The sequence below is a fragment of the Phragmites australis genome, chromosome 21, assembly GCF_958298935.1.
Source record: "Phragmites australis chromosome 21, lpPhrAust1.1, whole genome shotgun sequence".
NCBI lineage: Eukaryota > Viridiplantae > Streptophyta > Magnoliopsida > Poales > Poaceae > Phragmites > Phragmites australis.
Genome location: NC_084941.1, coordinates 6,994,767 through 7,008,827, shown reverse-complemented (window position 1 = coordinate 7,008,827; position 14,061 = coordinate 6,994,767). Strand labels below are relative to the sequence as shown.

The window sequence follows — 14,061 nt, the reverse complement described above, 5'->3', positions numbered from 1 at the left end:
CCTCTGGTTGCTTAGCTCAAAGGTCGTTTGATCTGAAAGCTAGATAGCTCACCAGCATCCACAGTGTAGACCAAGCTAGAAACAAATCAACGGACAAATAAATATTAAATTACTGGAATAGACAAACAACATTAATCATACATCAGAAATTGGTAAAAATAAAAAAATAGACAACATACGTTGATGTATTTATCAAAATAGATAACAGATTGGCATATTTATAAATCTAGCATCTGTATTCGGCACCTTAAAATCCAAAATACGGTCGGACCAGTCTTTTTTCGGTGTTTCAGATCCGAAATTGGATTTTCGAATTTTAAGTGCAAAATACAGATTACAAATACGCTGTTCTGTTGTCTAATTTGATAAATAGATTGACCTATATTATCTATTTTTCTATTTTAAGCCACAAATATACATTTAAGTTGTATTTCCCACTCGCTGTCACATCCTCCCCCCTAAAGCGAGACCCCCGGTTGAATTGGGTCTCACCAACTTGCTCCCGTCCCACTCTCCTCTCCATCCCTAGCCCCTAGTGCTCCGGTACTAGACTTTTTCTTCTTTCTTCGAGCAGCACAATGGCTGGCGATGCTTAAAATCAAAAGATGCTTTCAGCACTGGTTCGAAGCACACGCAGTGGCTGCTCTAAAACTGAGTATGCACAGCTGGTGCTTGACTACCAAACTCAAAAACAAAATCTTTTCTCCAAAATGTACTTATGTAAAGACTAAGGATTTGTTTGGTAGAGTTTTTTCTGATTCAAATTTTTTATGAGGAGTGATTCTCTAGAGGAAGTGATTCTGTGGCTGAAAGTGATTCTTTAAAATAAAATATATAGAGGAAGTGATTCTTTGCGGGAAGTGACTCAGGGGAAGCTGCTTTTTTCAGCTCCCTAACTTTTAGTTTATTTTAGAGAATCACTTCCACGGATTCCACTCAGAGAGCTATAAGTTGAAAGCTACTGTTTGGCAGAACTTCCCCTGATTCCAGCCGAAAAACTGCTCTAAAAGCTCTACCAAACAGGCCCTAACTACTACTCTAAAAGTTCAACATTTTCTAGAAAATAATGAACACTAAAGATGGCCAAATGGGCCAATCGGGCTGGCCCGGCACGGGTCCATCTCGGCATGGCCCGAAATCGGCACTACCCGATTGGCCCATTTACTGTTACGGGCCGTGCCGTGCCGGCCCGCGTGCCGAGCCGTCGGCCCACGGCACGGCCCAACTGTCACCGTGCCTTGCCGGGCCGGCCCACGGCACGGTCGGCACGATGGGTCCGGCCAGCACGATGGGCCCGTTCGGCACGGTGGAGGCACGACAGGCCCGTTTGGCACGATGGGCCCGACCGGCACGGTGGAGGCACGACGGGCCAGGTCGGCACGGGAAGGCACAACGGGCCCGGTCGGCACGGTGGAGGCACGTTGGGCCCGTCAGCACTCAAAAAAATAGGAAAAAAATCAAAAATAATAGCTAAAAAAAAAAATCCAAAAAACAATAAAAAATATGGAAAATAAATACATAACATCTTTATTGATTGGTTGCCTCGTTAAAAACCTATCTATTAGAAGGAAAAAAGAGTACAACCAATGATTATGCTCCAAAAATTACATGGTTTCATTAGAAACCCCAGAATTTTGCTTGCAATTTTTAATATGCTTCCTCAAGTGTCCCGTTCCATGTGAAGATCTGGCACCTATTTCTATGCTGTATATATTACACTTAGCAAATCTTACCTGTTCCCCGTTAATTTCTTTAAAGACCTTTTCAAAATGTTGCCACACCCATGACCATGCACGTGAGTTCTCGACGTCTTGATCCATGAATTGAAATATGGAATTAGTTTCTTGATATGAAGTGAATACTGGCTACTTGGCTAGCAAATAGGAAAAGAGAGATGGGTGGGCAGGGTGGGCAATGAGAATACATGGAGTTTGAGATGGGCAGGGTGGGCAATGAGAATACATGGAGTTTGAGATGGAGTAGATGGTATTTATAGGCCACGATGAGAGGAGAGGTAGGTGGGGGTGGGGCCACGGGGGGTATTTTAAAAAAATAAACAAAAAACATGAATAAAAAAAACTTAGAAATAATAGGGGCACATGATTAATTCTAAAAATGAGCTTTATTGATAGGTTGCCTCATTAAAAACCTTTCTAGCAAAGAAAAAAAGAGTACAACCTAGCTCAGAAAATTTAAAATTACACGTTCTCATCAGCATTTAGATACAAATTTTGGAATGATTCTTCAAGCTCAGTATTTTCTGCAGTGTGTTGCATTCGTGCTTCAGCTTGTTCCCAATCCTTTACTATGGTGAGTATTTCAACCATCTCACTTGACAGATTTGTTCTTCTCTCTTCGATTATCCTTTCTGTAAGACTGAAGGCAGCCTCAGAAGAAACTGTAGATACAGGAACCGTTAACAAATCTCGCGCTAACAGTGAAAGCACTGGATAATTCGTCTTGTGCTCATGCCACCATTGCAGTATGTTGAAGTTTTCTTGTTTGTGGCTGATAACGTCACTGTCGATGAAGGTAGTTAGCTCCCCTCTGGATGTTGGAATTCCGGTGCCCGTAGACGATCGTGACGAAGAGTCTGAACTTCTTGATGAAGAACCTGCACCAAATATTTTCCCCCACGTTGTCGTCTTCTTACTTGTTGTGGGTGCTAGTGGAGGTCGTTGCAGGCGAATTCCGCCATACTTTGTTTCATATTTACTATAAACTTCGAATAACTTAGAACGAACATTAGTATAATAATTAGAATAATCATGGCTAAGAGCATCATCTAGAATTGCGAGAACCCTACAGAAAGCTGCAATTTTAGCTCTAGGATCTAAAATAAAGGCAAAGGCGTATAACAAAGGAATTTCTTTCCAATACTTTAAGAATTTAGATTTCATAGGAACTACACAATCTCTTAAAAGATTGTCATTTTCATAGTTGTTTAAATGAGTAGCAATTTCAACAATATTATGCACTACTAAACAAGATGTTGGATAATAAACTCCTAATAAACTCACAGTTGAATCATAAAAAAATTCAAGAAACTCCAGTATCCTTTCAGCAACATACCAATGCGCTTCCGTGAGTAAAGTTTGACCCCCATGCTGATGATAATGTGTATGAATAAACACACCAAATGTGCTCTTATATGGTATAATATTTTTAAGCATCAAGAAAGTAGAGTTCCATCTCACCGGCATGTCCAGAGCAAACTTACATGGACGCACACCCATTGCAACACAATACTGTTTATATGCTGCAATTCGTTGGTTAGAGGAGTTCACAAAAGATATTGCAGTACGAAAATCTTCTAAGTATCGCGATAACCTCTTCAAACTGGATTTTACTATAAGATTGATAATATGACAAGCACAACGTTGATGTAACAAGAAAGATTCAGCATAAGTACTAAACAACGGAGTAAGAATATCCATTGCTCTAGAATTTGCACCGGCATTATCTAAAGTGATAGAAAATATTTTATTCGTGAGGCCAAAGTCTGTAACTACTTGAGATATTTTTTCAGCAATATTTTCACCGGTATGCGCGTTATCAATCAAGCGAAAACCTATTATTCTCTTTTCTAATTCCCAATAATTATTAACAAAATGAGCAACCACACTAAGATAATCCTCTCTAGCCCTACATGCCCATATGTCCGAGGTCAAAGCAACTGAAAATGTACATGTTTGTAACATTTCTTTAAGTTTGCTACGACACGTATTGTAGTATTTTACCATATCCCTACTAGTTGTCTGTCTAGAAACATGCGTGAACCTAGGATAATGAGCTTGCTTAATGTAATCTTCAAATGCAGCAGACTCACCGATATTGAGTGGTAGATCCGCTCTTGCAATGAAGCGACATAGCTCTTTTCGAGCATTGGCAGAGTCGTACTCCCAATGATGAATAGAGCCGTCGGGGTTGTACTGCAACACCGTCTGCTTCATGGCTGCTCTACTCTTTCGCTTGCAACTTATGGCGTGCCTCTTCAAGTGCCCCGTTCCACCCGAGGGCTTTGCAGATAATTCATTTTTACAAATATAACACCTAGCATACCTGACACTTACCCCATCTTCCTCTTTGTAGATCCTTTCAAAGTCTTGCCAAACTTCGGAAGTACCGGCTATTGATCTTTTAGACCCGCTGCTTGCTAATGTGTGCGCAGTTGTAGAGCCTGACGATGGAACTGCTGCTGCATCACCTGGATCTGGATGTGAACCAACCGGAGGTTCACCGTCGGGTCCATCATCAGCTGCAGCACTAGTATCAAAGGGGCCGTAGTCCCCTGTGAGTCCTTGGAGAAAAAAATCATGATCTATGGATGTATCATGATCACCGGCATCCATGATCAATGTCGAATGACACTACAAAAATTGCAAATATTCAGAGTTAGAAATAATCAAATAATAAAACTAATAATAAAATAAGACTCAACAACGATGCAAAAAAATCATCAAGATTTCTTCAACTTCAAGATAGCAAGTCAGCAGGATGACGATTTTGGAATTGCTCGGATTTTTTTGCAACAATTCAAACTAATTTTGCCAAATTATCGCTAATTCTCACGAACTTTGAGACAAGAATGAGAGGAGGAAACAAGAGAGAAAATGGTGTTGCTGGTGTGGAATGGAAGGGCAAGGTGCTCCTCTATTTATAGGTGAAAAATAGTGATTTTTGCAATTTTTTTTGAATTTTTTGGAGCTCAAACGGTCACAAAACGGCTATAAAATTCAAAAATATCGGGTTAACGGGTTAAACGGGCCATTCCCGGCCCGTTTAACCCGTTAACCCGCGTGCCCCGCGTGCCCCCGCCGGCCCATCGTGCCCCCACGTGCCGGCCGGGCCGTGCCCCCCGCGGTGGGCCGTGCCGTGCCGTGCCGTGCCGGCCCGGCCGTGCCGTGGGCCGCCGCGTGCCGAGCCGGCACGGTGGGCCGTGCCGTGATGGGCCGGCCGTGCCGTGATGGGCCGCCGTGTTCCCGGGCCGTGCCGTGTCTCCTGGGCCACCCGTGCCTGAGCCGGGCCGTGCCGTGCCCGTGCCGACCGTGGGCCGGGCCGTGCCCGTGCCGGCCCGCCGTGCCGCGCGCTCGGCCCAGGCACGGCCTGTGGCCTAGTGCCGTGCCGGCCCGGCCCATCTCGGCTCGGGTCGGGCCATGCCTGGGCCGTGCCTACAGTTCCGTGCCTCGGGCCGGCCCAGTAAGCACGGCCCATTTGGCCATCTTTAATGAACACAGAGTGTACCTATATGAATACCCCTATTCTCTTGTGGATGCCTTGTTTGGACCACACAAGTGAATTATGAGCAACTAGTGAGCCAACTAATACTAGCATGGCAGCAACAAATAAAATGGATATTATATAAAGTGTGTATACATACAGTATATATATACACTGTAAGTATATTATATGCCTACGCACAACTGCAATTCACGTTGCGCCTAGCCGATCAGCGAGCCTGTTGCCACCGGTTCTCCACGTGCGCTAGCCAACTCGATGCGGACGTGGGCGTCCATAACATCTTTTCCTGTAACGTGAACTGATTTTGTTCTCGCACATTTTTATCTTTTCCTATTTCGTTCTCGCGCATTTCGCTCTCGCCGACTCCGTCACCCTCACCATCGCTGACTGATTTTTTCGCTCATCACCGTCGCAAGCCGCTGCCCAACTCATCACGCTACCGCCTCCTCGTCGCCCTCTCCATCTCCCATCCGATCTAGTTCTCGCGCATTGGGATTCGGTAGTGTGGATTCACGCGGGTTCATCAGATTCCACGATGGTTGTTAGCGCCGGTGGTGACATCATCTTCTCCACTCCTGGCGCCACCGTTGTCTCCGCACATGGGTGCTTCTCGTCGAACTCATCAACCGGTGAAGGTACCCGCAACCCCCGATGTGTTCATTCGTTGCGATTTTGTTTGAGGACCTAAGTTTTTTTGGGTGGGTGTGTTTAGCATTGGTATTCGATGTTTTTGCGCCCGATTAATGACAGATTTTGTGCGGTATTTGATGGCTATTTTTTTTGAAATCAATGTCAGTTTGCAACGCAAATTTAGCGGTAGTTCCATTTTGATCTGTTAGGGTTAGGTATTACTTGCGAATTTGGGTGCAAATTTGTATGTATGAGCAGGCACGAACCATTAGTTAGAAGGGAGATCCCAATGCAATTGTTTTGTAGGTCGTAATTGCATATGGATTTTTTGAATGAGTTACTACTGCTAGCCGTTGTTGATGTATGTGATCTATTTGAGTCGTGATGGATTGTAACTCTAGTTGCGACATGCTATGTGATGATTGGTATTTTAACATGTGATTCATTTTTCTCTTGCAGTTATTTTGTTTTACTTGCATGTATTAATTTGACCTATTATCTTGTGTATTAACCTAACTAGTTCATAGATTTGTTATTGTTACTTGTATGGTGATTATGATATGGTAACTGATATGAGACACATGTAGTAATCAATGTGTTCTCATTGTAGCTACTATGGTAGCTTTCAAATTTTTTGTGAAACTACTGGTTGATTATCATGACATGGTAACTGATATATCACTCAGGTGGTAATTGATATGATGTATGTGTAGTAACTAAGGTGGATACTATTGTATATGTATGTGTGGTAATTTTTTGTTACTTGAATAGTAACTATTGCTATAACAGTAACTAATGGATTAGATATCAGTTTTACTTTGAGTCTAATTGATTTATTCCATTTTTATTATAGTATGGATCTATCTACTGATGTAGGGACTGGAGGTGCATCAGCAACATCTGGTGATGCTGGTTCTGTGTAGGGATATGTGCTTCGTTCTTCTTTGCGTCTACAACGTCATAAAACTATTGTGGCGGTACCTTCTAGGGGAACCTCCAAGAAGAGGGTGGCATGTCGGAAGATGGTTGTAAGTGCTGATTCTGATTCTGATTTTGTCGAGACGCCACCAGCAGTGAAGAAGTAGCGTCAGGCTTGACATCTTGCTCCTAGCACCCGCCTTTCCATGACAGCTGATATCGTCGCGGCTGGTGATCTTGTTGCCGCAGATGAGGATTAGGTTATTTCATTTATATTTCTTTTTACTGCTCAAATTATATTATTGTGGTTAATGGTTGGTCTCTATGGTATTGCAACTGATATTGGATACATTTAGTAATTGATATTGCATATGTGTAGTAACTATGGCACCTCTCAATTTTTTTGTTTCAGGTAGTAGATCATGACATATAACTGATAAGTTTGTATGGTGTTAATTTCCATGAAATATGTGTAGTAATTATGTTGTAGACATGATATATGTGTAGTAATCATTGTTGCTCTCTGAACTTTTTTATTACTATTATATATTATGACATGGCAACTGATATGTCAGTCTGGTGGTAATTGATATGGCATGTGTATAGAAATTATGGTGTGAACTCTTGTTATTTCTAGGTGTAGTAATGCTTAGTTAGTGCAATTGTACCTGTTGCAGTAGCCAGTAGTAACTGTCATGTAGACGACCTTATAGTTACTGATACACTAATCTTTTCGTAACTATTGTGCCATGTAAGTTGTAACCCTATTGTTGTTGTTGTTCTAAACGTTCACTCATATGCAGATGTTCGCCCTTCATATTCTCAAGCTTTGTTAAAGATCTTTCTGACGGTCAGTGAGCAAGGATTGAGAACATGGGTTTTAGGGGTTTGGTTCAATCCTTGCCTACTAGCTTGGAGAGTAGGGATATTCTTGCTTGGCTAATGGACAAACTAAATCCAGATATGATGACTCTAGAGCTTGGTGGAGGCAAAGAGCTTAGAGTCATGAGTATGCTGTGAGGTGTTCTTGGCTTGCCTTCTGAAGGTGGTGACCTTGTGCATTTCCGTGAGCATGAAGGTAAGGCAGCTTAGGAGCAACTGAGGGAGGCCCTATTTCGGGACCGAAGTAGGAAGCTTCTACCATCTGAACTTGGAAAGATGATCAATAATTCCTGGAAAGAAGGAGATGGGAGAATTAATGATGATATGGCTGCCATATTGTTCTTCACAGTAGCATTCAATAGCTTGATGTTCCCGAACACTGATGCATATCTCGCCTGCATGATGTGAAGTGGTTAGAGGATTTGGATGCCATCCCTGGAATTAATTGGTGCAAAGCAGTAATTGACAACATGTGTGACTCTGCTCGACAGTGAAAGATAGATAGGATCAAGAAGTCTTCTCCGTCGCTTCTTGGTTGCGGCATATTTTAATTGTGAGTCATTTTTGCTTCTCATCTTCTTGGTTGCAATTGATATTACTATGTCTAATTGATTGCAATCCCGATTACTGTACCTTTTTTTCAAATATTCTACCTTGACAACCTACATACTAGAGTTGCTATTGATCCATTTACGACCCCACATTGTACACTGTTTGATAGTAAGACGATTGATAATCTTGCTCAGAGTGATGTCTGGCTGGACGAAACAGCTGATAACCGATATGGGCATTTTAAGGTTCGTAATGTATTCAGATTTCTCTTTTTTTTTGCATCATGCTATTTTGAGCCTAGACAAGTAGTAATTGGTATAGTACATGTTGTAATTGTCCTTTTTGTTGTACGCTATCTCATTATTTTTTTCTTTCTTATCTTTTTAAAAAAAGAGTTTATGTGAGACATGCTACAATGGTTTTGCCGCTACCGCTGGTGCTATGATGCCCCTACACATGTTGAGCAGCTTGCGCGTGCCTAGGAGCATGTGCAAGGCTGACAGGGTATTCCATGCCATGCTTTTGTGTACCTGAGATTGCAGGTGACGTTTGGGCCCTTGTTAGCGGAGGTTGTGAGCAAGAGGAAGTGTAGACGGGTGGAGCAGTTTCTGAAGGATTTTGATGCAGATGCCGAGAAGGCACAAGGCTACATGAGGAGGGCCAATGAAATAATAGATGATGCGTACAATATTGCTTGCAACATCATACGTATGCTGCTAGAGGAGGCCCCGCACAGAGAAGGCCAAAGGCATGGGTCCAGCCAACAAAAGGGCTAGAAATTGTGACGTGTCCAAGGGTGGTTAGTGGCATCCTCAGGAGGTGCCATCCCTAGTTGATGAAGGTGGTGATGGGGAAGCGGAAATGGATGTGCATGTGGATGAGGAGAGGTTGCCCTCACCACCTCTGTTGGCAGCTGGTCCTTCAAATGTTCTACATGATGACATGTCTCATCAGTTGCCACCTGAGGATGTTGAGTGGTCACCACCAGCAAATGATGCATGTGGTGATACAATGATTTTACTGCTTTATCTTTTGTTCTTTTTTTTTTTTGCTAGAGATGTATACAATGGTTTTTTCTTGACCTTATGTAGATCCTTGTGATTTGACTCATAATGTCGCTTGATGATATTTGCAATATGTTGCAAAGCGAGGGTTTGGGTTAGGTATAGTATAAATGTATATTTAAATATGCTTTTTTTTCTATAGTAATCGGTGAATAGTACACATTGTGAAGCTGTATACTGTCCCAGTAGTAATTGGTGCTATTTGTTTAATTGTTTTAGTAGTAACCGGTGAATATTACACATTGTAACCTATATACGGTTCTAGTAGTAATTGGTGCAATTGGTTGCAATTATTGCAGTAGTAGACAATGTATATTTTTGCAAATTGTGTTGTAATTAAAACATCTTTTTAATTGACAGGAGCTGGATGGTAGCTCAAGAGAAGAAGCTCACGAAGAGGTTGGCATCGAAGGACAAAATGAACGAGATGATGTTGGTGTCGAAACTAAGACTAGGCCACATTTGGATCAGGTATAGTATAGATGTGTATTTAAGCTTCCATTTTTTTTTCTGTAGTAACTAGTGAATATTACACATTGTAAATATGTATACTGTTCTAGTAGTATTTGTTGATATTTGTTTATTTATTTATAATAGTAACTAGTGAATATTACACATTGTAACTTGTATACTGTTCTAAGTAGTAATTGGTGCAATTAGTTGCAATTGTTCTAGTAGTAACTCTGACAATGTATATTTTTGTGAATTGTGTTGTAATTGAAGCACCTTTTTTAATTGACAGGAGTTGGATGGTAGGTGAAGATAGGAAGCTCACAAAGAGGTTAGCATCGAAGGCCAAAATGAACGAGATGATGTTGGTCGAAACTGAGACTAGACCACATTTGGACCAGGTATAGTATAGTTGTGTATTTAAGCTTTCTTTTTTTTTTCTATAGTAACTGGTGAATGTTACACATTGTAAACTTTTATACTATTCTAATAGTAATTAGTGCCATTTGTTTATTTTTTTAGTAGTAACCAATGAATATTACACATTGTAACTTGTATATTGTTCTATATGTAATTGGTGTAATTGGTTGCAATTATTGCAATAGTAACTCTGATAATGTATATTTTTGCGAATCGTGTTGTAATTGAAGCATCTTTTTTAATTGATAGGAGTTGGATGGTAGCTCAAGAGAGGAAGCTCACAAAGAGGTTGGCATCGAAGGCCAAAATGAATGAGATGATGTTGGCATCAAAACTGTGACTGGACCTGTGGATAAGGTAGAGTATGGATGTGTATTTATAATTCTAGCAATTGGTCAATATGTTGTATTGCAACACATCTTCTGTTCTGGTAGTAACCGAGGTTCCATTGTGACCAATGTTGTAATTGTACCATCTTTTCTTAATTGGCAAGGCCTTGATGGTAACCCAACAGAGGAAGGTGACAAAGAGCAAGGTGCTAGTGGTGAATGTAGTCGAGTTGACGTAGGAGGTGAAACAGAGAGTGGACCTATTGAGCAGGTACAATATAGATATGTATTTTTAGTTGAATATTAGTTGTGTTGCAACTCTTGGTTATTTTGCATTGCAATTGATAGTAGTAACCAATGCAGCTTGGAAGTAACTCTTGCAGTAGTTAACACGACAATGTATCTTTTTGCAGGAGGCTGCTGCCAAGAAGGAGGAGGAGAATGATAGGAAGAAGGAGGCTGTTGCCAGAAAAGACGAGGAGGCTGATGCTAGGAAGGAGAAGGCTGCCTCCAGGAAGGAGGAGGAGGCTGGTGTTCTTGTCACTTATGTACGGAGGAAGCTTCGATCTATGAAAGATGATACAGATGAAAATTTGAAGAAGGATGCTACTGCCAGGAAAATGAAGGATTTGCTGCCAAGAAAGAGGCTGCCGCCAAAAAGAAGGGCGTTGTGGGCAGATTGAAGAAGATGACAACTACCAAAAAAATCTTTTCCAAGTTTAATGAAGACATGAGGAAGGTGATTAAACTTTCTATGCCTAGTCAGCCAGGCAGGCTGAAATTGATGCTGTAATTGCTCAAGCTGAAGCTTCAAAGGATGATGCTAGAGGCGGTGAAGATGATGAGGAAGTGCAATTTGCAGATGATGAAGATTCTTTTTTGCTATGTATGCTGCCGTTCACTCTAACTGAAGAGAAGGCTATGCAATAGTTGGTAATGGATGATCCACGGGAATTTCAGAGGGCCATGCTTGAGATGCTTGGTGAGAGGTTGTGTTCAATCTCTAGCAAATACACCTCCCCCTTCAATTTCAAAGGGCAACGACCATAAGTACCAATGTCCAAGGCTGTGGCTCTTAGGAGGAAGATAGAGCGCGACCCTGATCTAAAAAGATAAGAAACCAGTCACAACTGTTTCATTTATTTCCTACATTTTGTTGGCCAATTTATCCATTTGAATGACCTAACCTCTTTTTTTCTTTTCATTTTTTGTGTTTGCAGTGTGAATCTTATCAGTTTTGGCTTATTTGTTCAGCTAAGTGGTGGAGATATTGTTGACTCATTCAATGATGGAAAACAAGTGGAGCGGCAGGTCATTGATTACATTGTTGCTTGTTTGTGTTATGATGACATTGTACACAGGGTGGATGCTTCTGGATATATAATCTTCATCTCCCCTGATTTTTTTAGTCATCTATTACTTCTGCTTAGTGGTTTTTAACAAGTTTACCATGTTGTAATTGGAGTTTTTAGCATGTTGTAACTGTATTATTTACATGTTGTAATCTGATTTTTACAATGTTGTAACTTGTTTGTTTATCATGTTGTAACTGAGTTTTTAGCATGTTGTATGAGTTCTTAGCATGTTGTAACTGAGTTTTTATAGCATATAATGATTTCTTGTATTTTGTTTGTTTTGTAGATACATTTGAACACTGATAATCTTTTTGATCATCTTGTGGAGTGTGAATATATAGTTAAAGTACTGAGAGTCGAGCTACAAAAGTATAACGTCTCCAAGGTAAAACTGGTTAGTTTTTTATATGCACGTTGTAACTACATCGTTAGTAATTTTGTAACTCTCTTAGTTAAATGATGTAATTGATTTGATTTTATTTTTCCATGCTGCAACCTTACTGCTCTTAGTTACTAGATTTGTTATTGTTACCGTGTTGGTGATTATATAGTAACTGATATGGGACACATGCAGTAATTGGCGTGTTATCAGTGTAGATACTATGTTAGCTCTCAGTTTTTTTTGTGAAACTACTGGCTGGTTATCATGGCATGGTAACTGATATATCACTCAGGGGTAATTGATATGATGTATGCGTAGTTACTAAGGTTGATACTATTGTAATATGTATGTGTGGTAATTTATTTGTTAATTGAATAGTGACTATTTTTTTATGCCTGTTGTAATTGCAGTGTTAGTCATGTTGTAACTGCTCTTAGTTGCATGATGTAATTGATTTGATTTTTATGTTTCTTGTTGCAACTGTACTGCTTGACCACATAGCGACTAAATTAATCCTTCTTTACACTTATATGCATATACTAATTCCAGTGCTTCACTTGTCGCACTGGTTACTATATTGCCTCAACTTTATACATAACCGCATCAATATTTTGGACTCAAATGATTATGTCCTGAAGGATAGAGAAAAGAATCAGTGGCACAAACCGATCAAAGCAAAGATCCCACTAATTTATGATGCATTCTTGGAGGTCACAGGGTGGAAGAGGATGCCTGCCATCAGGAGATTTAAAGCTCCTTTCATTGGCTGCCCGATACAAGTGCTTAACAATGATTGTGCCTTCTTTCTTTAGAGGTTCCTGGAGTTCTAGGACGGACAGGGGTTAAACACTCAAATTGATCCGGTTTTAGTTATCTTTTTTAGTTTCTCCTGATGTCAGTTCTTTTTGCTAATAACGTGCATTTGTACTTTTGCTTTTTTTTAGATGAAGGGAAGCGTGTACGCGGCCGAGCTGCTGCACTACATGCTCTACAACCCCATGAACCAAAACCATGATCTACCTCACTCGCTTGATAGGTTCAAGATAGGAGGACGGCAGACGGAGACACGACATGATTTAACTCTTGATAGTAACTGATACATTGTGTTGGTATACTATGTTGGTAGTGACTGATATATTATGTTGGTAATAACTGATATATTATGTTGGTATACTGTGTTGACAGTAAATGTTTTTGAATGTAACTGGTGTACTGTGTTGGTAGTAACTAAAATACTGTGTTGGTAGTAACTGATATACTGTATTGGTAGTAACTGATATTCTGTTTTAGTAGTAACTAGTACACTGTTATGTTGCAACCGGTATACTATGTTGGTAGTAACTGGTATGTTGTGTTGGTCGTAAGTGATATACTATGTTGGTAGTAACTGATATATTGTATTGATAGTAACTGCACTGTCTTTGATGTTGTAACTGCCCTGCCTAAATGTTTGCAAAATTATGAATGTTTTGATCGTAACCGGTGTACTATCCTAGTAGTAACTGGTCTCACTCTGCATAGCAACAGGGTAAGGCTTCAAAGTTGGCTATTTTTGAACGTAACTGGTATATTGTGTTGGTAGTAACGGATTTAACACATGACAACAACTTAGCAGCTAGAACACATGATCGTAATGCGCATGCCCTTCAATGGTAATCGAAGTAGTCATGCAATGGTAACTCCCAGTACTATGTATACCGGTTATAATCCTACAAGTTATGTCGCAACTGAAACATGAAAGAATAAATAGAACTAGTAATCTATAAATTATGATCGTAGTAACTAACACAATGCTTTTGTCGCAACAGTGTATAACTTACAATCTCTTTTTTTTTTCA

At 40.5% G+C, this 14,061-nt stretch overlaps 1 protein-coding gene across 1 annotated transcript; it reads right to left on the bottom strand.

Moving 5' to 3' along the window:
* Positions 1-2,184: 2,184 nt before the first annotated feature.
* On the bottom strand, positions 2,185-4,429 carry LOC133903770 (uncharacterized). The gene is made up of 2 exons (XM_062345229.1): positions 3,830-4,429; positions 2,185-2,614 (listed from the first exon to the last, which is right to left on the bottom strand). The coding sequence occupies exons 1-2, from the start codon at positions 4,350-4,352 to the stop codon at positions 2,199-2,201; spliced, it is 939 nt and encodes a 312-aa protein (XP_062201213.1). The 5' UTR covers positions 4,353-4,429; the 3' UTR covers positions 2,185-2,198.
* Positions 4,430-14,061: the final 9,632 nt, after the last annotated feature.